The sequence below is a fragment of the Mobula birostris genome, chromosome 3, assembly GCF_030028105.1.
Source record: "Mobula birostris isolate sMobBir1 chromosome 3, sMobBir1.hap1, whole genome shotgun sequence".
In the NCBI taxonomy this organism is placed as follows: domain Eukaryota; kingdom Metazoa; phylum Chordata; class Chondrichthyes; order Myliobatiformes; family Myliobatidae; genus Mobula; species Mobula birostris.
Genome location: NC_092372.1, coordinates 151,836,574 through 151,861,006, shown reverse-complemented (window position 1 = coordinate 151,861,006; position 24,433 = coordinate 151,836,574). Strand labels below are relative to the sequence as shown.

At 37.7% G+C, this 24,433-nt stretch overlaps 1 protein-coding gene across 1 annotated transcript in view; it reads right to left on the bottom strand.

Annotated features, from left to right (window-relative positions):
- Positions 1 to 24,433, bottom strand: part of nfx1 (nuclear transcription factor, X-box binding 1) — a 97,798-nt gene that overhangs the window by 44,855 nt on the left and 28,510 nt on the right. The window contains exons 6-9 of the mRNA XM_072253459.1: positions 20,441 to 20,512; positions 16,486 to 16,625; positions 9,899 to 9,998; positions 94 to 311 (exon numbers count right to left, since the gene is read on the bottom strand). Coding sequence (XP_072109560.1) covers positions 94 to 311; positions 9,899 to 9,998; positions 16,486 to 16,625; positions 20,441 to 20,512 — 530 coding nt within the window. The remainder of the gene's footprint in view (positions 1 to 93; positions 312 to 9,898; positions 9,999 to 16,485; positions 16,626 to 20,440; positions 20,513 to 24,433) is intronic.

Below are 24,433 nucleotides of genomic sequence, written 5' to 3'. Positions count from 1 at the left end.
GTAATATCTACCAATGATAAGCATTGAAATCTTAATTTCAAATACTTTAAAAAATTATTTGAAACACAACTCAAAACTCTCCGCTCTACTCACCATCAGAACTGCAGGGCAGGGGTTTGCCACACGTCTTTCCACATGATGGTATTGGTTCAGTGCAGCTCTTACGTTCAGGGTAACCAAGCTCTAAAAGTTTGGACAAAGGAGTCTGCCCACAAGGACAACTGTGCACCAGACTTGGCAAACGTGGACAGAGCTGACATGCAGATGGATGGCACAGCTGGAGACAATTGTGGTTTCCACAGGTAAGCATCCTAAGGGAGGGAACATGTTTAGGATCCATATTTTCTTTTAAGGTTAAAAAAGTTGAGTGCAATGAATGCAATTAGTCATGTTACAAGAATATGCAAAGCAGATACTTGCTTCAATGCTGATAAATACCATTGTACTGCATAGCTACTGTATAACATGTGACTACTTTATGTTGTAGGGACACGTCGTTGCATGTGCTATTAGGCATATATTGAGCATGTGCTATGAGGCGGGTATTGATCTGTACGCGTGTGTTCAGTCATTTTCAGTCAGTAAAGAATCCTATTAACTTAGCTCCCATCTTCAGCATTTTTATTTATAGCTTTGTTGTGTAACCCGGCCACATACACAACAAATTGGCGACGAGGTTAATGAACCTACATCGTATCGGAACGCCGTGTTTTAATTGATAACAACACTCGGAAGAACAGCGCAAGGTACGAACCAAGGCAAAGCGAGGCCACGAGTCTGAAAGGAAACGGAAGCACAGCCCCAGGTCGGGAACTTCAGGAGACCAAGAGACACAGTCGGAGCCACAGCACGTCCAGCTGAGACCACAGCCGGCGCTGACCCCAGGGACTGAGGGTCTGACTGCCCCAGAAGGGAGATAAAAAGGAATGACACACAGACATCTAGACGGAGTGCGCTCGTGGCACTAGTAAAAAAAAAATCACTTGAGTCAAAAAAAAAAGGGGAGAACAGGGCTAAATTATCATAACAAAGGTGGCAATGATTGGAACCATTATAGCATTTGATAGTAGCATTGAAGACTGGGCAACTTACATTGAAAGAGTGGAGTTATATTGTGATGCTAACAATGTTAACGATGAAAAGAAAGCCAGCGTCTTACTTAGTATTATGAGAGCAAAAACATATGGCCTGCGACGGAGCTTGTTAACCCCTGAAACGTCAGCGACAAAATGTTCAAGCAAATAGTAGACACTCTCCAACAGCATTTAAACGCCAAACCACTGGTCATTGCTGAAAGATTTAAATTTCACAAACAGAATCAGAGCAAAAATGAAAGCTTTCTGAATATTGTGCTGAATTTCGCAAATTATCAGAACATTGTCAATTTGGAGTGGGTCTATCGGACGCATTGAGGGACAGGTTAGTGTGTGGCATGCACTGTGAAACCACACAGAAGAAGCTTCTGTGTGAAAGGGACCTTACATTAGCAGGGCGCTGAATATTGCAATATCAACTGAAACAGCCGCACGAGGTGCTTCTGAGATACAACAAAAATCTCTGGAATATGCCACCAATAAAATGTCACTGAACAGAAATGAAGGAAAGAAATGTTGCCGTTGTGGGAATAGGTCACATGACCCAGATGACTGTTGGCTTAAAGACAAAGAATGCAGAAACTGTGGCAAACAGGGCCACACTGGCAGAGTATGCAAAGCTAGTATCCAGCAGAAAAAGGTCAAAATACAGAGAAACAAGAAACTGCAGAAAGGAAATTACAAGATACACAAAATAAAAGGTGGCAGTTCTGATGAAAACGAATCCAATGAAAGTGAATTGTCCTGTCTGCAACTTCACAGCGTGAAAGAGACAGATGATCGAAGAGTAATTTGGATCACTCCACAAGTGGCGGGCGTGAGACTGAAAATGGAGTTGGACACAGGCTCAGTTTTAACAGTGATCTCTGTACACGACTACAAACGACTGTTTTCGCACTTACCTCTGAAACGAATGAAACTTCTACTAAAAACTTACACAGGACAGAAAGTGCGCCCCGAAAGCAAAATTAAAGTGACAGTGACCTACGGAGATAAAACACAGCAACTGAACCTCTATGTACTGAAAAATGGAGGACCACCGTTGCTGGGACGTGAATGGCTCAGGAAACCATCAAGGGACTAGATGTGTCAACAAAGGAGGGCAGCTGGGTGGGGAAGATGTCCACAGCTCTCCTCTCACCCATTGTCGACTAATACAATGACAAGGAGGAGCTAGACAGCGTTGACAGGGAGACAGATATTGCCAATAAGCAGGATGATGAAGACTACCTGGAAGTAAAACAGCAGATGTATCAGGAGAAACTGACACATTGACAAAAGACAGCAGTTACAGGAAGGCACTTTGCAGGAATATCAGAAAAGGATGAAGAAACTAGGTCAACAATACAAGGAAAGAATACGAAATGCAATGTTTTTTCTGCAACTGGAGACAACAAATGGAGAGGGATTATATTCTATGGAAAAGAAAATTAATGAGGTTACTTCGGAGTTATCAAAAATTAAGAAGAAAACGATCGTTTTGGAAAACAGAAGTTGCAGGATGAATTTATGCATACTGGGTTTGCCTGAAAATACGGAAACCAGTGAGCCATTAAAGTTCTTTTTAAACATGTTATATTCACTTTTTAGTGAGATTCTTGAAGCCTGTCCACTACTGGACAGAGCTCACCGAATTCGACATCCCAAGCCTTCAGCCGAAATGAAACCTCGTCCTATTATATTATGTCTACATTATTTTACAACTAAAGCTATTCTTCCGGATGCAAGGAAAGGAGACAAGCTAATTTATGACAAAGCAAAGATTTGTATAGTTGAAGATTTTACCCCAGAGATTTATGGTGAAAGAATTAAATATCAGGAAATCATGGCTGAATTCTATAAGCTTAACTGTCGTCCTTCTCTGTGTTATCCGGGTTGTCTGATAATTAATCCACCTAATTCTTGTTCAAAACGGATTGACTCCCCAGAAGGCGGTTGGAAGTTTACAAAGGAGTTTAAGTCCATTTCATAAGCAATTTGAATGGTTAATCCTTAGCTGGGGGCTGTTTGTAGTGGCTTTGATGAAAGTCCGCTCCACGTTTTATGAGTGTCCAGACGTGGACTTGGTGAATGTACTCAGATCCGTTGTTGTTTGCTTTAATAGTTAAAATAGTTTTGGACTTTATATATATAATTACTTATTCTTTCTTGTTTTTCTTGTTTCTCTTTCTGATCGAGTCATGCTTTGTCCTTTCTTCAGATTTAGTTTGTGCCTGCGCATTAGCTCACTTTATCAAAATTTTAAATATGGATTTTAATAGAATTAATATAATATCTTGGAATCTGAACAGTATGAACCAACCTATTAAGTGCAGAAAGATTTTTAAGAAATTAAAAACACTTCCTGCAGATATTATTTTTGCGCAGGAGACTCATATCCATAGACAGGATGAAATTGTCTTTTTTAAATTTTGGAAGGGACCCTTATTTCATTCTTTATCAGTAAATAAAATAAGAGGGGTATCTATTTTTATTAATTCTAAAATCCCTTTTGTACATTTCAACACGGTTACTGATTTAATTGGAAGATATTTAATTGTTACTGGTTTGTTATGTGGACAAAAGGTGGCTTTGGAGTGTGTTTATGCACCTAATATAGATAGCTCTCAATTTTTTTAAGAAGCTAATTTCTGTGTTGCCGAATTTAAATGAATATAAGTTGATTATGGGCAGTGACTTTAACTTTTCTTTTCTTAGGGGACAGATAATTTCATACTCAATAGCTTTAAGAAGGAAAACCAAGGCGGAACTTTTAGTGATTGCTAATAGCAGGGGTCACAACCTTTTTTGTACTGTGGACTGATTTAATATTGACAATATTCTTGGGACCGGCCGACTGGGGGGGGGGGGGGTGTTTAGGTAGGGTTAAACTCACCTCAGCATGTCTTTTACAGTCAGGGTTGCCAACTTTCTCACTCTCAAACAAGGGACAAAAGTAGCAGTCAAATCCCGGGACACTATACCCCAGGAAGGACTACCATGACCATGAAGCCTTGCGCATGCACACGCATGACGTGCGCGTGTCCACGCCGATTTTTTTCCCACAAGTTGCTTTTGCCTTCATCTTCCCGACTACACTGTACATACATTATTTCTACTTTATTTAGGCTGTGTATTTATCATATCATTCCTGCTTTTACTATATGTTAGTGTTATTTATTTTCAGTTTTATGTGTTATTTGGTATGATTTGTTAGGTTATTTTTTGGGTCTGGGAACGCTCAAAAATTTTTCCCATATAAATTAATGGTAATTGCTTCTTCGCTTCATGCCATTTCGGCACGAAAGGTTTCATAGCAATGCTCTACCTCAGCAGGGGAAATACGGGACAAACCAATTTAGCCCCATATATGGAATGTCCTGGCAAATACGGGACAGTTGGCAACCCTATGTTCAAGTTCAACAGTGCATGACAGGGAATGAGGAAAGGTGTAGCTGACTCATATAATTTCCTCGCGGCCCAGTAGCACATGCTTTGCGGCCTGGTACTGGTCCACGGCCCTGTGGTCGGGGACCGCTGACTAATAGGATTAAAGAAATAGACAAAGCTTATTCAGGAATGCCTAGTGAAGATCTCTGTAAGGAAAGGGTGGAACTCCAAACACAGCATGATTTGCTTTGACTTTTCCCATTGAGCAGCAACTTCTTAAATCCAGTAACCAATTTTATATACATGGGGACAGGTCAGGCAAATTATTGGTTGGTCAACTAAAAGCAACTATGGCTAGAAGACAGATCCTGAAAATTCGAAGATCTGATAGAACCAAAATGGTAGATCCTTATGAAATTAATAAGGTATTTATGGATTTCTACTCTAACCTTTATAAATCTGAATTTTCAGACAATATTACTTTTATGAATAGATTTTTGCAAAAATTGAATATACCTAAAATTTCTACCCAAGATATGAATACATTAGATGCACCTATTAAACAAGAGGAAATAGCAAGGGCTATATCCTCGCTCCAATCAAGCAAGGCTCCGGGACTGGATGAATATACAGTGGAATTTTAAGACTTCCACTGAAATATTTACACCTTATTTATGTCAAACTTTCACTGATTCTATATCCTCTGGGAATCTCCTGAAATTTTAACATTCGAAGATTATTAAACATTATTCTCTCCTCTCCATTTAAAGAATCTGAATGTGTTGTTTCTCTTGATGCGGAGAAAGCTTTTGATAGGGTGGAGTGGTTTTACTTATTTGAGGTTTTGGAAAGATTTAATTTTGGTCCGGGATTTATTTCCTGGATCAAATTGATCTATCAAGCTCCTATGGCTGCGGTTGTAACTAATAATCAAAAATCTCCTTACTTTAGATTATACAGGGGTACTCAGCAGGGATGTCCTCTTAGCCCTTTATTATTTAACTTGGCTTTAGAACCCCTTGCTATTGCTTTTAGAGATTCCAATACTGTTCAGGGTATTAAGAGAGGGGATGAAGTACACAAGGTTTCGTTGTATACAGATGACCTGTTAGTTTATATTTCAGATCCTAAGAAATCTATTCCTTCCATGCTATCTACATTTTCTGAATTTAGTAGTTTTTCTGGATATAAATTAAATGTACATAAAAGTGAGTTATTTCCCATTAATAATTACTCGGATCAATATCATCAAGAACCTTTTAGTATTGCTAAAAATTGATAATAAAATTACTAAAAGTTTTAAGGACCTATATAAATATAATTTTCTCCCATTAATTGATTACACCCAACAAATGCTTTCTAAATGGTCACCTATGACGTTATCATTAATAGGTCAAATTAATGCTATTAAAATGATAGTTCTACTGAAATTCTTACATACATTTCAGACAGTTCCTACCTTTGTTCCTAAGATGTTTTTTTAATAGAATAGATTCTATAATCTTATCTTATATTTGGAATAATAAAAATCCCAGATTGAATAAACCTTTATTACAGAAATTAAAAAAGGATGGTGGTATGGCTTTGCCAAATTTTAGAATGCATTATTGGACAATTAATATTCGATATATTACTTTTTGGATTCATTACTCAGACATACATGAATGTCCTTCATGGTTGGATTTGGAGGAAAACTTGGTGAAGGGATTCTCTTTGGCCTCTTTACTGGGCCTCTTCCCTTTTTGTTTGCTAAGATTAGTAGACAAGACTTTAATCCTATTATTAAACATAATTTAAGAATTTGGTTTCAGTTTCGTAGATTTTTTTTGAGTTAAATAATTTTGTTCTAGTAATATCCACTTTAATTATATTTTTAAACCATCAATTTTGGATAAGACCTCTTAATTTGGAAAACCAAGGGAATAACAACTTTTTCAGATTTGTTTCTACGGGACTGTTTAATGTCTTTTTCTCAGTTAGTGGATAAATATGGTTTACCTAATGTATATTTCTTTAGATATTTACAAATCAGGAATATTTTTTACGTGGTTTGCTGCCAAATTACCCTTCTGCTTATCCACCTAATATGACAATGCCTTTTTTCAACTTAATCCACTTCAAAAAGGGTTGATAGCTATAATTTATAAACGGATATTGAATTTACAAATGATATCTAACGATAAAATTAAACGTGCTTGGGAATTGGAAGTTCAAGAGTAATTTTCAGATAATCAATGGAGTAAAATTCTTCATTTGGTTAATAACTCATCTATTAGTGCCCGTCATTCCTTGATACAGTTCAAGGTAGTGCATCGGGCCCATAGGTCAAAGGATAAACTAGCACGTATTTTTTCCACATCAATCCTACTTGTGACAAATGCAATAGTGAGGTGGCCACCTTAACTCATATGCTTTGGTCTTGTATAAAGCTAGACAATTTTTGGAGTGATATTTTTAAAACATTATCAAAAGTCTTGGATCTGGACCTACAACCTAATTTACTTATGGCAATATTTGGAATTACCCCAGTGAAACCAGGAAATATTCCTGTTTCTGCTCAACATATGATAGCCTTTTTAACTCTATTGGCTAGGAGAGCCATTTTACTGAAGTGGAAGGATTCTAATCCACCTACTGTCTTTTATTGGCTTTCCTCCATTATGTCCTGTTTAAGTTTAGAGAAAATAAGTGATACATCCTTTAAATTTGAGTAAATCTGGTGACCTTTTATTCAATATTTTCAATTTAATTTGATTTATTACTCTTTCAATTTATATTTTTTTTGAAGTTTTAGATTTGATCAGGAAGTTTTTCTTTGTTTTGGTTGTATACTCAGAATGGACTGCCCAGTCCCTTTTTTTTTGAATAGCGTAGTGGGGGTCTTTTTTTATCTTCATTTAAAATTCAAAGTTTTTTTTCCCTCTTCATGAACTGATAAGAGAATTGCTGTTTCCTTTTTTATTATATACTAGCTTAACACTATGTATGATTTTGATAATGTCTATTTCAATCTGTTTGTATTGTTATTGATATATTTGAGATAATTTTCCTCTTGTTTGTACTTATGTTCCTTTTAAATCAATAAAAAGATTAATAAAGAAGAAAGGAATTATATTAAAGAGAAGCAAGCAGCAGTGAAGGAATTTGAAGATAAAAAGATTGAGTTAGAAGAAAAGAAAAAGATGATTGAGAATGGAACTCACAGGAGATTTTATGGAGATAAAGCTAATAATGACTAGGAAACTAAGGAGGAGACCTAATGATCCTGCTCCAATTACAAACAGAAGACGAAAACCTGCACCTACGCAGTTAAATTACTTGTTAACAGATAATGGAAGACCTGCGAACTCTCAATAAGCTTAAATCTCTGAAAAGACCAGTATCTCTGTCTTCTCCTGAACAATTTCCTTGGGAAAGATCCATGAAAATTGGTAATCCCTTAAAACCTCTTGGAAAAAATCAATTCCATTCAAACAGAATAGCTTTCGCACAAGGTAAATTTTGAACCAATCATTTCCTCCATTGAGAATCATACACTTAACTCCTTTGCAGGGAAGTTTCTTTTGCACATATATATTTTGAATCAATGTGTCTAGTTTTGCACAAAGAAGTTGGGAAACAGCATCAAAACAGAGCCGAATTGTGGCAACAAACTGTAAGGTTTCTATTGTTGTATTTTCACACTTGTGCTGAATGTGCATCTGAAGGAATTCTCCCTCTTGTGCCAGACAGATAGCACTGCAGGTAATCCTTAACATCATCAAAACTGTACTTTAACAGCAGCTTAAGAACAATGGAATGAATAACAGGATTTCGATCAACTACTTCCTCAAACGGTGAAAGATTACTGTTCTTCCTGTGAGTCATTGGATTGTCCCGACTTTTGAATAACTAGCAGAGACAGCAGATCACCAACCACTTCTTTTGTTGGTGGCAAGTCACCTTTGAAGCAGACCATGGAAACCAAAGCTACGAAAAATGCATCACACTTCTTGCGAAATATGGCTAATTTTGCTACAGCTTCACTTATTTCTTCTGTTACCGCTGGTACATAATCATCATCTAGAGAAGTATGGCACACTGGCAGAGCCCCCCCCCCCCCAAGACTTGAGTTATAAATGGGTCTTAGACCAAAGGTTAAAAAAAGGCTTGTTATAATTTGATATTATTAAGTTACTAAGTAAACAATTGGTAGGCATTTGTATGTTAAGGGTAAACATATTTGTTTAGCGTAGTGCCCCAGTAAAAAAAACAGTTGATACATTATTAAAACAAAAGGGGAGGAGTGTACTATATAGCTACTGTATAATATCTGAGAGTTTAATTGGTATAAAAGCTTTTAAAATTGCATTGAAATGAATGCATCTCAATGGTAATTACAATGATAAGGATGAATGTGAGGTGACTTGATAGAGGTGAATAAGATCGTGACAGGCATTGATTGTGTGGATAGTCAGAGGCTCCCCCCCACCGCCCCAGAGGTTTTTTCCCCCAGGGCTAAAATGGCTAGCATGAGAGGGCACAGTTTTAAGGTGCTTGGAAGTAGGTACAGAGACGTCAGGGGTAAGTTGTTCATTTGTTTGTTTTTTTTTTACGCAGAGAGTAGTGAGTGCATGGAATGGGCTGCCGGGGACAGTGGTGGAGGCGGATACAATAGGGTCTTTTAAGAGACTCCTGGATAGGTATATGGAGCTTAGAAAAATAGAGAGCTATGGGTAACCCCAGGTAATTTCTAAGGTAAGGACATGTTCGGCACAGCTTTGTGGGCTGAAGGGCATATATTTTGCTGTAGGTTTTCTATGTTTCTAAGCAGCATTGATTGCAGAATTCATATCAGAAAATTCTGGAAACACGCAAGTCATGGACTTTTAATGGAGAGAGAAACTTATCAATTCAGTTCAAAAACCTTTCATTAATCCTCGAAATCAAAAAGTTGAAGAAAGAGAGGGATGAAGGATGTGTGTGTCAGAACAGAGATCAAGAAAAACTGAATGATACAAGTGATGTTGGTGTTGATGATTAATAAAGATGAACTGAGGGATTTGGTTTGTCAAGGCTTCAGTAAAGAGTCTTGGGACACACCAAAAGTGGAACTACTGTTGATTCTTCTCGAAAAATACAAGGATCTTTGCTTGTGTTTTCTTTATAAGAATGATTTGCTGTTGATAATTAAATATATTAGTTGATAAAAATGAGAATGAGTAATAAGAGAGTGATCACAGTGAGAATATACTGTCTTGAACTTGAGAGGGAAAGAGCAGTCAGAAACATTATGGTTTTTTGAAGGGAAAACTGGGTTGAAGATCAGTTTCTAGCTTCACATGGAGAGATGACTGACTTGCAGACAACACGTTTATTTTGACTCACTGTCGACATTGCTTCGATATGAAACAATATTAGTTGATATAAAATTGCATGTGTTTGTGTTTACTTACCTCCCACAAGGCTTCTGACATGAAAAGTAGCCATTGCCATCAAATGATTCTTTATCAGTTCCACAGAGAACTTCTCGAGAAGTAGCTTCACAGTAGCATGCTGGAACGAGAAATGAACAAGGATCTTAACATTTCAAGACATGATATTCCAGGTCTTGTTAAATTATACAGTTTAAACAGCTTAATATGTGGCTAAGGAGTTGGTGCAGGAAGGAGAGCATAACATTTCTGGATCATTGGCCTTGCTTCCAGAGAAGTTAGGACCTGTAGAGATGGGATGGTTTGCACTGACCTGGAGGGGGACTAATATCCTAGCAGGAAGGTTTGTTAATGCTGCACAGTGGGGGTTTAAACTGAAGTTGCATGGGGTTGGGAACCAGAGTGCCAGAACAGTTAGTGGAGAGGTTGTGGAGGCAGATGTTGGTACAAACTCAAGACAGTTAAGAATCACAAGGTTGAGCACGGTGCGACTAGTGTCCTGAGCTGCGTATATTTCAATGTAATAAGTATTGCGGGAAAGGCGGATGATAGTGCTGAGGATGAGGTAGCTGGTTTACAAACAAAGGCAAGGTGTAGTGAGGAGAGGCTGTTGATAAGGCAAAATTGCAGTCACCAGAATGAGTTACAACATAAAAAGTGGACAAAATTGAAAAGGATGAATATAGGGCTGAAGGTGTTATATTTAAATGCGTGCAGTATACTGAATAAGGTAGATGAACCTGTAGCACAGTATGGCATGTATGATGTTGTAGGCATCACTGAATCATGGATGAAAGAAGATTGTGGCTGGGACCTTAATGTTCAAGGATACACATTGTATCAAAATGACAGAGGGGATGGCATTACTCTGTTGGTAAAAAATGAAATCATATCATTAGAAAGAAGTGGCATAGGATCAGAAGATGTTGAATAAGTTTGGATAGAGTTATGGAACTGCAAGGGTAAAAGGACACTGATGGGATTTGTATACAGATCCCCAAACAGTAGTAAGGACATGGGCTACAAATAACAATGCGAGATGGAAAATGCATGCCAAAAGGGCAATGTTACAATAGTCTGGAGGGTTTCAATATGCAGGTAGACTGGGAAAATCAGGTTAGTGCTGGATTCCAGGAGGGGAAATTTCTAGAATCCCTGAGTTGGCTTTTTAGAGCAGCTTGTGGTTGAGTCTAGTAGGGGATCAGCTCTTCTGGATTGGATGTTGTGCAATGAACCAGAACTGATTAGAGACCTTAAGGTAAAAGAACCCTCAGGGGAAGTGATCATAATATGGTCAAATTTGAGAAGGAGAAGCTAAAGTCAGATTATCAATATTATAGTGGAGTAAAGAGAATTACAGAGGCATGAGAGAGGAGTTGGCCGTAAGTGATTGGAAAGGAACACTGGCAGAGATGACGTCAGAGCAGCAATGGCTAGAACTCCTGGAAGCAATTCAGAAGGCTCAGGATAGATACATCTCAGAGGAAGAAGTGTTCCAAAGGCAAGATGACGCAACTGCGGCTAACAAGAGAAGTCAAAGCCAACATAAAAGCCAAAGAAAAGAAATAGAGCAAAGATTAGTGGAAAGCTAAAGGATTGGGAAGCCTTTAAAAACCAGAAGGCAACTAAAAAAAGTCATTAGAGAATGGAATATGAAAGTAAGCTAACTAGTAATATTAAAGAGGATACCAGAAATTTCTCTAGACATAAAGTGTAAAAGAATGGCAAGAGTGGATATCGGACTGCTGGAAAACAATGCTGGAGAAGCAGTAATGGGAGAGAAGGAAATGGCAGACAAACTGAATAAGTATTTTGCATTAGTCTTCACTATGGAACACACCAGCAGTATGGTGGAAGGTTCTGGTGTTGGGGGAATGAAGTGTGTGAAGTCACCATAATTAGAGAGAAGGTTCTTGGGGAACTGAAAAGTCTGAAGTAGACAAGTCACCTGAACCAGACAGTGTCAGAACCCTGGGGTGTAAAGAGGCAGCTGAGGAGAACATGGAAGCATCAGTAATGATCTTTCAAAAATCACTTGATTCTGAAATGGTTCCAGAAGCCTGGAAAATTGCAAATATCACCCCATTCTTCAAGAAGGGAGAGAGGCAGAAGAATAGAAACTATAGGTCAGTTAGTGTGACCTCAGTGGCTGGGTAGGTGTTGGAGTCAATTACTAAGGATGCGGTCTCGAGGTACGTGGAGGCACATGATAAAATAGGCCGTAGTCAGCAGTTTCCTCAAGGGAAAATCTTGCTTGACAAATCAGATGGAATTCTTTGAAGAAATAACAAGCAGATAGACAAAGGAGAATTGGTTGATGTTGTGTACTTGGATTTTCAGAAGGCCTTTGACAAGGTGCCACACACAAGGTTGCTTCGCAAGCTACAAGCCCATGGTATTACAGGAAAAATTCTAGCATGGATAAGGCAGTGGTGGATTGGCAGGATGCAAAGAGTGGGAACAAAGGGAAACTTTTTTTGGTTGGCTGCCAGTGACTGATTGTGTTCCACAGGGGTCTGTGTTGGGACCAATTCATTGTATTTATATGTCAATGATTTGGATAATGTAATTGATGGCATTGTTGCAAAGTTTACAGACGATAAAAGACAGGTGGAAGGGCAGGTACTTTTGAGGAAGTAGAGAGGCTACACGAGGACTTAGACAAATTAGGAGAATGGGTGAAGAAATGGCAGATAGAATAGTGTGTCAGGAAGTGCATGCTCATGCACTTTGGTAAAAGAAATAAAAAGTTTGAATATTTCTAAATGGAGAGAAAATACAAAAAACTGAGATGCAAGGGCAGTTGTGAGTCCTTATGCAGGATTCCCTAAAGGTTAATTTGCAAGTTGAGCCTGTGGTGAGGAAGGGAAATGCTACGCTAACATTCATTTCAAGAGGACGAGAATATAAAAACACAGATGTGATGTTGAGACATTATAAAGCACTGGTGAGGCCTCCTTGGAGCAGTGAGAGCTGTTTTCACAAGACAAGACAAAGGAGCAGAAGTAGGCCATTCGGCCCATCGAGTCTGCTCCGCAGCTCCCCCATGAGCTAAACTATTCACCCATCTAGTTCCAATTTCCAGCTTTTTCCCCATATCCCTTGATACCCTGACTAATTAGATACCTGTCAATCTCCTCCTTAAACACCCTCAATGATCGGGCCTCCACAGCTGTATGTGGCAACAAATTCCACAAATCCATGATCCTCTGGCTAAAAAAATTTCTCCTCATCCCTGTTTTAACTGGGTACCCTCTAATTTTAAGACTATGGCCTCTTGTCCTGGACTCACCCACCAAGGGAAACAACCTTTCCACATCTACTCTGTCCAACCCTTTCAACATTCGAAACGTTTCTATGAGATCCCCTCTCATTCTTCTATACTCTAATGAATACAATCCAAGATCCTTTTCTGATTGGTTGCCGGTTACTAGTAGTGTTTCGCAGGGGTCGGTGTTGGGGCCGCTTCTTTTTACGATGTATATTGATGATTTGGATTATGGATTAAATGGTTTTGTGGTTAAGTTTGCGGATGACACCAAGATAGGTGGAGGAGCAGGAAATGTTGAAGGAACGGTGAGATCCCCTCTCATTCTTCTATACTCTAATGAATACAATCCAAGAGCCGACTTTTGGGCCCCTTACCTTTGAAAGGATGGGCTGAAACTGGAAAGGGTTCAAAGGAGATTAACGAAAATGATTCTAGAATTGAAAGGCTTGCCTTATGAAGAATGTGTGATGTCCCTGGCCTGTATTCACTGGAATTCAGAAGAATGAGGGGTGACCTCATTCAATTCCATTGCATGGTTAAAGGCCTTGTTAGAATGGATGTGGAGATAATGTTTTTTTGATGGAAGTGTCCAAGAACAGAGGACACAGCCTCAGAATAGAGGGCACCCTTTTAGAACGAAGATGAGGAAGAATTTCTGTAGCTAGAGAGTGGTGAAATTGTGGAATTCTTCGCCACAGGTAGCTGCAGAGGCCAAGTTTTTATGAAAATTTAAGGCAGAGGTTGTTAGATTCTTGAATGGTCAGGGCATGAAGGGATATGGGGAGAAGACAGGCGATTGGAGCTGGAGGAAAACTGGATCAGCCATGATGAAATCGTGGAGCAGACTCAGTGGACCAAATGGCCTAATTCTGTTCCCATATCTTCTGGTCTAAATTACTGAATTACTGTACTTCAATTACTTCATTATGCACAATAAAGCTTAAAGATGCTGAAGTTGCTTCATGTTTTAAGTATAGAAACAAGATATTCAGTCCAAATCCTCTTTGTCCATTTGAACAACTCACAAACCTCTTCAATTTCTCTTCATCTAATTATATCAGCATGTCCATCCATCCCTTTCTCCCTCAGATACATTTACATTATTTGTCTTAACTGCTCTATGCCGTAGCAGGTTCATTTCCTCACAATTTCTTTTGGCGAATGTTTTTTCTTATGGATTAATGGTGACTATATTATAGGGCACATCATCCAATCATCAAGAAGCACTTTACCAGGGGTCATTTGGAGATTTTGGTTTTTATTTCTATTCTGGCTTTGAACATAGGATCCAATCTTACCTGATAGTAATGAGTTTTGCAGAGTATTTTACCATATAATGCAATGTCTTTCAAGAGTAGACAGGTGAAGCAAGAAAAACACAGATTTTTATCGAAAAGCATTCAGACAAATTGGACTGAGACCACAAGACCATAAGATATAGGAACAGAAGTAGGTCATTCAGCCCACTGAGTCTGCTCTGCAGACAGTTGTGTTGCAGTTGCACAATGTGAGGTGATGGACACCATTCAGTTCCACAGAAACCACTTGTGGTTTCACCAACAGCAACTATCCACCCTATTTCTCAATTTTATAACAGCAGATCACTCCTCATCCTTCAACACTTCAGAGAAAACAACCCAAGTTTAACCAACTTCTATTTATGGCTAATACACTCCAATCCATCTAATGCCTTGAATTCTGCTCATATTTTTGTACCACAGTAAATAATCATATTAATTTATATTCTATTCCATCAATCATATCCTTGCTCATTTACTTATCTATACCCCTCGGCTTTGCCCTCTCAACCCAGCATTTTATCAACAAACTTGGATACCCGCTTCCTTCCTTGACCTTAACAAAAATTTTGAACTGTGTACTCTTGAATTCCACTAATTTCCGCAACAGGAGCTGAAAATAGGCCATTCATACTTTTACATAACACGGTATCCTTCTAATTTGGTTTCAACAGTCCTTGCTGTTGTCCCTCCCTGAACACCTCAAAGTCTAAACTCACCTCATCCACTGTTTTTGCCCTTTCTTATTTTGCAACTAACAACTCAAAAAAAAGTTTGTCAGTTATGCATATTTCCCTTTCACAAATCCATCATGATGTGACCTAATCTAATAATTTTCTAAATGCTCTATAATCGCTTATTTTATAATAGATTTCAGCAAGTGACATTAGGTTAAGTAGTCTATAGTTTCCTATTTTTTTCTTCCCCTTCCACTTAGAGTGGGGTCACATTTCTAATATTCTAATCTGTGGGAGTTAGATAAAATTAAAAAGGATACATTATTTATAACTTCCTAGAAATCTCTCAAAATTCATTGTATTCTGTTAATCAGAATCAACTTAGAATATCAAGAATTTTTAAGGAGAAACAAGAGTCCTGATGAAGGGATCTTGAAAGGACTTTTTATTCCTTTCTATAGATGCAGCCTAGCCTGCTGAGCTGTTCCAGCATTTTTTGTGTGTGTTAATAAGAGATTAAAGTTGGGAGCAAACGTCTGCTGGAAGAATTCAGCAGATTAAGCAGCATCTGTGGGGCAGGGGAAGGATGTTCCAGGACAAAATCCTGTATCGGTGAAGTTGAAAAGTCATTAAACAAAGGCCAGAGGTGAATGGGAATTAGGTTATTGCTGTCACAGGTACTGAGGTACCGTGAAAAGAATAACTTGCACCCCATTCATCTAGATCAGTTAACTACACAGTGTATCAGGGTAGTACAAGATAAATCAATGGCAGAACACAGAATAAAGTGCCACAGCTACAGCACAAGTGCAGTGCAGGCAGACAATAAGGTGCAAGATTATAAATAGGTAGATTGTGAGGTCAAGTGTCCATTTATTGTGCTAGGGAACCATTCAATAGTCTCGAAACATCAGGGTACGTGCCGTCCTGGAGCCTGGTGGTACGTTTTCAGCTTTCTGCCTGATGGGAGAGGAAGAGTAGAGAATGTCTGGGATGGGTGAGGTATTTGATTATGCTGACTGCTTTATCCAGGCAGAAAGTATAGACAGAGTGCAAGGCTGATTACTGTGATGTGCTGAGCTATGTCCACAACTCCCTGCAGTTTCTTGTGGTCACAGGCAGAACAACTGCCATGCCAAGCCCTGATGCATTCAAAAAGGATCAGATGAGATAGTGGGGAAGAGCTGACAGGTGACGTGTGTAGTAAATTTAAATATGTGAAGATAGCTGGCATGCAGAACTCTGACTCAGTTCTCTATTGCAATGGAGCATTCCTAAACAAGAGCTTTAAAGTTAGCTTATGAAAACCTACCATGCAGTTGACTGATGATTATGCCACCGACAAGGACTGGGACTACTTACCTTGCTGAACTATAAATGGACATTGCTGGCACTTTCCTGAATGGCATACTTGGACACATGTATGCTTGCCACAATTCAGGAAATTTTCACATATGTTTTTGCACTGAATGTTTCCAGGCTGACCACAGCGAACTGACTGACTGTTGGAAAAATAAAAATACAAATTCTCATCAAGATTCACGAACTTATTTTCCAAAACAAAATAGACATATGGGAGAATCAGCACATTACAAATAATAATTGTCTTTTTTTAAAGAAACATTTCAATGTTACTTTAACAAAATCAGCAAAACACCACTAACGCAATACCAGGTACTATGATAATGATGGAGAATTAAGTTCTACTAGTTTGTTAATATTTTCAAAATATTAATCAGTATTGTCAATTTCTATACCAATTAAGAAGATTGATTTGGGGGAAAAATATTTAACTTCTTAAAATTTGGCTCAAAGATAGAAAAATAGAAAACTTTATTACTGGACAATTTTGAATTAATTTTTGCCTTCAGGTGCCGTGTGTGTAGTAAACCTAAATCTGTATCAGTCAACATGCCCAATAAGCTTTAATTCCCAAAAATGGCTTTATTATGCATTGCTCTAGATGCTTAAGCACAATAAACAATGGCTATTGGAAAAGTCAGTGGTGAATACCCTCCGAGGTATACCAACTTGGCATGAAGGCCAGGCAGGTACTTTAGCAATGAAGTCTGTGAAAGCTCTCGCACAATACAACAATCTTTATTAGGAAGATCTTGACTGAAAGCTACAGGACTGCAACTTTTACGTCCCATTTAAAAAAGATAAACCAACAGGTTCCACAGTGGAAATGCGGAGACATATCTTCTGAGACAAATATCAGGTATAAAATTAACCAGCATTTCTCAAGGTTTAAAAGACAGCATGGATTTGAAACAAACAAGTACATTTTTTGTTCTTAACTCGGTTCTTTGATGGGGTACCAAGAAGGGCTGATGAAGGCAATGTGGTTGAAGTTGCCAATAGAATTTAATGAAATGCCAAACAAACCCGACAAAATTTGGATTTTAAATGAAGCTGGAAGCACTGGTGCAACAATGGCTGAAGAAAAGAAAGCGAAGTTCTCAGTTCAAAGTAAATTTACTATCCAAAGTACAAAAACTACACTGATGTTCATTTCTTGCAGGCATTCACAGTAAATAGAAAGAAACAATAGAATCATTGAAAAACCACAAAACAAGACAATGTAAAAAACAAATTGTGCAAGAACAAAAAGAAAAAATAATAAATAAGCAATAAACGCTGAGAGCATGCGATGTAAAGAGTCCTTAAAACTGAGTCCATAGGTTGGGGAATCACAGGGAAAATCTGCAGATGCTGGAAATCTGAGCAACACACACAAAATGCTGGAGGAACTCAGCAGGCCAGGCAGCATCTATAGAAAAAAGTACAGTTGGGGTTTCGGCCCGAAACGTCGAATGTACTTTTTTTCCCAGATGCTGCCTGGCCTGCTGAGTTCCTCCAGCATTTTGTGTGTGTTGTTCCATAGGTTGTGGAATCAGTTCAGTGTTGAGGTGAGTGAAATTATCCCCTCTGGTTTAAGCACCTGATGATTGAGGAGAATAACTGTTCCTGAATCTGGTGGTGAGGGTCCTGAGGATCCTGCACTTCCTTCCTGATGGTAGCAGTGAGAAGAGAGCATGACTTGGCTGTTAAGGGCCTTGATGACGGATTCTGCTTTCCTGGGACAGTGCTCCTTGTAAATGTGCTCAATGGTGGGAAGGGCTTTACCTTTGAACGACTGGGCTGTATCCATTACTTTTTTGTAGTTTTAATTTTCCCATTCAAGAGCATTGTTTTTTCCGTACCAGGCCATGATGCAACCAGTCAATATATTCTCCACCACGCCATCTATAGAAGCTTTAGATGACATGCTGAATCTGCACACACTTCCAAGAAAGCAGAGGCACTGCTTTGTAATAACAGTTAATTACGGGACCCAGGACAGGCCTCCTGAAATGACAATGTCAAGAAATTTAAAGTTGCTAACTCTCTCCACCTCTAATCCCCTGATGAGGACTGGCTCATGGACCTCTGGATTCCTCCTCTTGTAGCCAATTATCAGCTCTTTGTTTTTGTTGATGTTAAGTGAGAGGTTGTTGTTGCGGCACCATTCAGCCAAATTCTCAATTTCCCTCCTATATGCTGATTTGTCACCACCTTAATTTGGTCCACAAGTGATATTGTCAGCAAACTTGAATATGGCACTGGAGCTGTACTTTTTTTTTAAGATTATGAGGACACTCAGTCCTGGTTTATTGTCATTTAGAAATGCATACATTAAGAAATGATACAATGTTCCTCCAGAGTGATATCACAAAAAAAAACAGGACAAACCAAAGACTAACACTGACAAAACCACATAATTATAACATTTAGTTACAGCAGTGCAAAGCAAAACCATAATTTGATAAAGAGCAGACTATGGGCATGGTAAAAAAAAGTCTCAAAGTTCCGATCGACTCCCGATATTCCCAATAGCAGGCGGCAAAAGGGAGAAACTCTCCCTGTCATAAACCTCCAGGTGCCGACAACTGCTGATGCATTGGAAGCACCCGACCACAGCTGACTCTGAGCCCGTCCGAAAACTTCGAGTCTCCAACCAGCCCCTCCGATACAGCCTCCTGAGCACCATCCTCTGCCGAGTGCTTTGATCTCGCCCCGGCCGCTGAGCAACAAGCAAAGCTGAGGTCTCGAGGCCTTCTCCTCCGGAGATCCTGGATCACACAGTAGCAATGGCAGCGAAGCAGGCATTTCAGAAGTTTCTCTAGATGTTCCTCAGTGCTCTCACGTCTCTCCTCATCAAATCAGGATTGTGCACGGCACCCTACTTGACAGATAACAGATATCATTCACCGAAGTGGCCGCTGTGCGCTGCGTCACGCTGCCATCTTCTCCTCCTCGAAATCGTAAATATAAGGCAAGTACACTAGGGGGCAAAGTGCATAGCCTTGTATTGTACTTATGGGGGAGATGTTGCCAATCCAAACTGACTGGGGTCCAGTTGCACAAGGAGGTAATGAGGTCTAGGCCTTGGATTTATTATTCTTGAGGGACTGATAATATTGAATTGAGAGCTATAGTCAATGAAGAGCGTCCAGACGTTAGCACCTTCACTGTGCTGAGTGGAGAATCACTGAAATAGCATCTGATAGTTGTTCGGCAGAATACATGCAGACTATTTTTAATCAGGGGGAAGATGGAGGATATTTTTCCTAAGGAATATTAGGATCAGAGGGATTTAAGATATTGTATAATATTTTTCTTGGGTATAACAGATATTACCAAGTTTGCCTATGATTTAAAGCTGCATATAAATGCAAAATATTTATGCCAAATTTTATAAAATACCAGACTGGCTACGCTGAACTGTGTTCAAATCTGGGTACCACATTTAAGAGGTCTGTTTCACTATCTTGCAAAGGATACAGATGAGATTAGGTAGGTATTAATGGGTAGGCAGTGGTTAGATGATCAGGTTTTTGTTTGAGTAGTACAGCATTAAGAGAATATTTGGTTATAGGATTCAAAATACTGAAATGAAGGAAAATAACTGCCAGAAGCAGGACTCTAATTTGCACATCTGCTTTTTTTTTTGCTTTGGACACAAATTCAACTTGGTTAGCAAATGGATCAGAAGTGCCAAAATGAAAGATATTCGGAACCTTTGATGTTCAAATCAATTCAACATGTTATCAGAACAGAAGAAATGGATACATTTTATCCAATCAATTCCCCCACCCCCAACAGCAATTTATTAAGAGCAAGGGAATAAAGTTATCACAGCCATATCAAAGTCCAAGCAAAGTCCTGGCACCGACTTCACCATGACCTTTCAAGTTATTATACTATACTGTTTTGAAAATGATGACAAACAGAAAAAGATGTGGACACAAAAATACCTCAAAGAGTTGCTTACCTTGTTTTTCCACATTCACATGCTTTTGTCACAAATGCAGGACATGACGGGCATGGTCCAGGATGGCACAGACTAAAAAGATAGATTCTGCTTCAGAGGCTTTTACTTTCAATAGCAAGACAAGAAACTTTATTCAACTTTAACAATAATACTACACTTTTTGTTTAAATGTGAGTTTGAAAAACAAACTGTTGGTTTCTTTGGAGGAAAGTGGCTGATATGACATTTGTACTTACACAAATACCAGCTAGTCCTTGTTCTGATTATAAAAGTCTCAGAGGTCAGCTACAAATTTGACAAGGGAATTTAAAATCTAGCAATGTGGATTACACTTATTAAGTTCTTCCTGATTTGTCATAAATTTATCAGATTGGACCTTGTTATACTATAATATATATTAATACACACACATATACATAACACAAACCTGTCACTTTTTAGATTTCTGAGCTTCATCTAGCCTTCAGAGGTGATTTTCAGTCAGAGGCCAAGAGTTTCAAGTTGGTTGAAACAGGGTACATTGGAAATAAAGCAAAGGTTAAAATAAATCAAGGAGGATGGTCAAGAGAAGAAATGGAGGAAAAGGTAAGAGAAGGTGAGAAGTTGAAATAGTTTTGTTTTTTATTTAAAGTTGCTTACATGTGTATAATTTACTTGTGTAAAGTTAGTCTTGATATTCAAGTGATTTCCTCACTGTAAACATGCTAGGATAAACAGATAATTGAATGCCAATTAAACTATCTCAGGCATTCTAAGAGCAATGATTGCTGCACCATTAGCATCTAGGGACATGTGCATAAAAATTTTGAAATATAATGGTTATATCTCTAGCACCACGAAGTTTTCATAAGCAAAATGATAATAATCAACTACATAGGCAGTTCTGTCAACATGAATTAACATGATTAGAACAGGGGAAGAGAATTGTAACTCATTCTCAGTGACCTTCTAGCATGATTATTAATTATTCTGCAATAGAGCTGTCGGATTTTTCTTCTAAATTTAAATTTTCCTAATGAAGGAATTTTTAAAACATAATCACAACACATGCATGCCAATAAGGTTAGGACACAGGGAAAACTAGACAATAAGTTAGTCGATACACAATTAACCTCAATTCTGAGATGTCATTTTCTTTTAGTTTTCTCTTTCAATATTTTTATTAATATATTTAAGAATACAGAGTATAGGAAAAAAAAATGTCAATGCATTAAGCTAAGTCGCATATAAAGATTCCTTACCCTATATTCGTAGAAGTCAGTTAGTTTCTAACATTGAAAAATAATAATTTTATGATATAAATAAAATCTAACCCACTACCAAGACCAAAACTGATTAGTAGAAAAAAAAGAAAAAAGATTGTTAGTCATCATCTGTGCTTTAACAGCAAATCAAAGGTTTTTAAAATAATTCAGAAAAGGTCCCCACAATGTTTGAAAGTCTTAATTAGATTCAAAGATTGAACATCTAATCTTCTCCAACTTTAAACATGACATGACATCACGTAACCATTGGGCGTGAATAGGAGGGGCCACATCTTTCCATTAAAGCAAAAGCGTCCTTCTGGCCATAAGAGACATAAAAGCCAAAATGTGCAAATCAGATGGCTCCAAAATAATATCCTTTCCTCCAACAATACCAAATAAAGCAGTACTTTAAAAAGTGTCGAAAAGGTTTGAAATACTTCTTTCCAATATTTTCCAAGACTTGGACATGTCCAAAACATATGAATGAGTGAAGCTTCTCCATTATTACATTTAACACAACACGGAGATATATCTAAATAAAAACAAGACAACTTATCCTTGGTCATATGGGCCCTATGGACCACTTTAAATTGTAGGAGAGAGTGGCGGGCACATAACGATGAAGTGTTCACCAATTTAAAATTTTGATTCCAAGTTTCCTCAGAAATTGAAGTCTATAAATCTTGTTCCCAAAAATTTTTAATTTTATCTAAAGGAACACTTCTCATTCCCAACAGCATATTATAAATATTAGATAGAGATCCATTATAAAAAGGTTTCAGATTAAAAATTACATCTAGTAGATTCTTATCAGGTCTTTTAGGAAATGTACTTATTTGAGGCTGTAAAAAATCTCTTATTTGTAGATATCGAAAAAATCGAGTTTTGGGTAAACTATATTTAGTTGACAATTGTTCAAACGAGAAAAGACTTCCCTCTACAAACAGGTCCTGAAAGTATTTAATACCTAATCTATCCCATTCTTTAAAAGCCACATCAATCATAGATGTTTTTAAAAAATCATTAGAAAAAATGGGACACAAAAGAGAAAATCTCAATAAGCCAAAATATTTTCGGAATTGTATCCAAATCCTCATAGTGCATTTAACTACCAGATTATCAGTTAACTTACTCAAAGACAAAGGAAGTGAGGATCCAAAAAGAGAAATAGTAAGAGAATTTATTAACAGAATTAGCTTCTAAGAAAACCCACATTGGGCAATCCTCACGATTTATATAATATAACCAAAATGTGAGATTTCTTATATTAACTGTCCAATAATAAAATCTAAAATTTGGTAAAGGCTAACCATCCATTCTTCTTATCTTTCTGAAGATGAATTTTAATCTAGAATGCTTATTCTTTCATATATAAGATATAATAGAGTCTAGAGAATCAAAAAAAGGATTTAGGAATGAAAATCGACAATGCCTGAAAAAGATATATAAATTTAGGTAATATATTCATTTTGATAGAGTTAATTCAACCAATTAATGATAACGAAAGAGGCGACCAATTTAATAGTATTCTTTTTACATGATTCAATAAAGTAAGAAAATTTTCTTTAAATAGACACTTATAATTTTTAGTAATTGTTACACCTAAATAAGTAAGTTGGTTTATTACAATTTTAAAAGGAAGGTTAGAATTTGTTGGTCTCAAATTGTTCAAAGGGAAAAGTTTACTTTTATGTAGGTTTAATTTATAACCTGAAAACTGGCTAAAACAGGAGACTAAAGAAAGCACATGGGGTAATGAAGTCTCAACATTAGAAACAAATAGCAGCAAATCATCAGTATATGAGACTTTCTGAATAGTGCCTCTCCTTAAAATACCGGTGATATCATTGGATTCTCGAAAAGCAATGGCTAAGGGTTCTAAGGCCAGATCAAAAGGCAAAGGGCTCAACGGACAACCTTGTCTAGTGCCACGTTGAAGCTTAAATGGTTTGGAGTTATGAAAATTAGTGATAACCCTAGAAAGGGGCTAAATATAGTAATTTAATCCATTGAATGAAACCAGGTCCAAAATTAATTTTTTCTGAAGTTTTAAATAAATAATTCCATTCAACTCTGTCGAAAGCTTTCTCAGCATCTAGGGATACCACACATTCTGATACCATGTTAGAAGGAGAATAAATAACCTTTAATAACTGGCAAATATTAAAGTGAGAATATCAATTTTTGATGAATCTGGTTTGTCTATCAGAAATGACAGATGGTAAAATAATTTCAGTCCTATGGGCCAAAACTTTAGATAAGATCTTAGAATCAACATTCAGCAAAGAAATTGGGCTATAAGAGCATTCAGTTGGATCCTTATTCCTTTTAAGAATGAGCGAAATGGAAGCCTCATAAAAAGATTGAGGGAGTCTGCCCGACTTAAATGAATCCGAAAAAACTGAACATAAATGAGGTATAAGCAGTGAGGAAAAAGTCTTATAAAATTCTCCAGAAAATCCGTCTGGACCCGGAGCTTGCCTCAAACGTAATGAGCGCACAGCTTCAACAATTTCCTCAAAAGAAATAGGTTGTTCCAACAATCTTCTGCTGTTGGCAGAAATTGTAGGAATATTTATTTGATCTAAAAAAACTGTTCATTACAGTATCGTCCTTAGAAGATTCAGAACTATAAAGTTTAGAGTAAAATTCTCTAAAAGTATCATTTATTTCTAAATAATCAGTTGTCCTATCACCATTAGCTTTGCATATTTCTTTAATCTGTTGTTTAGCTCTAAAGGTTTTA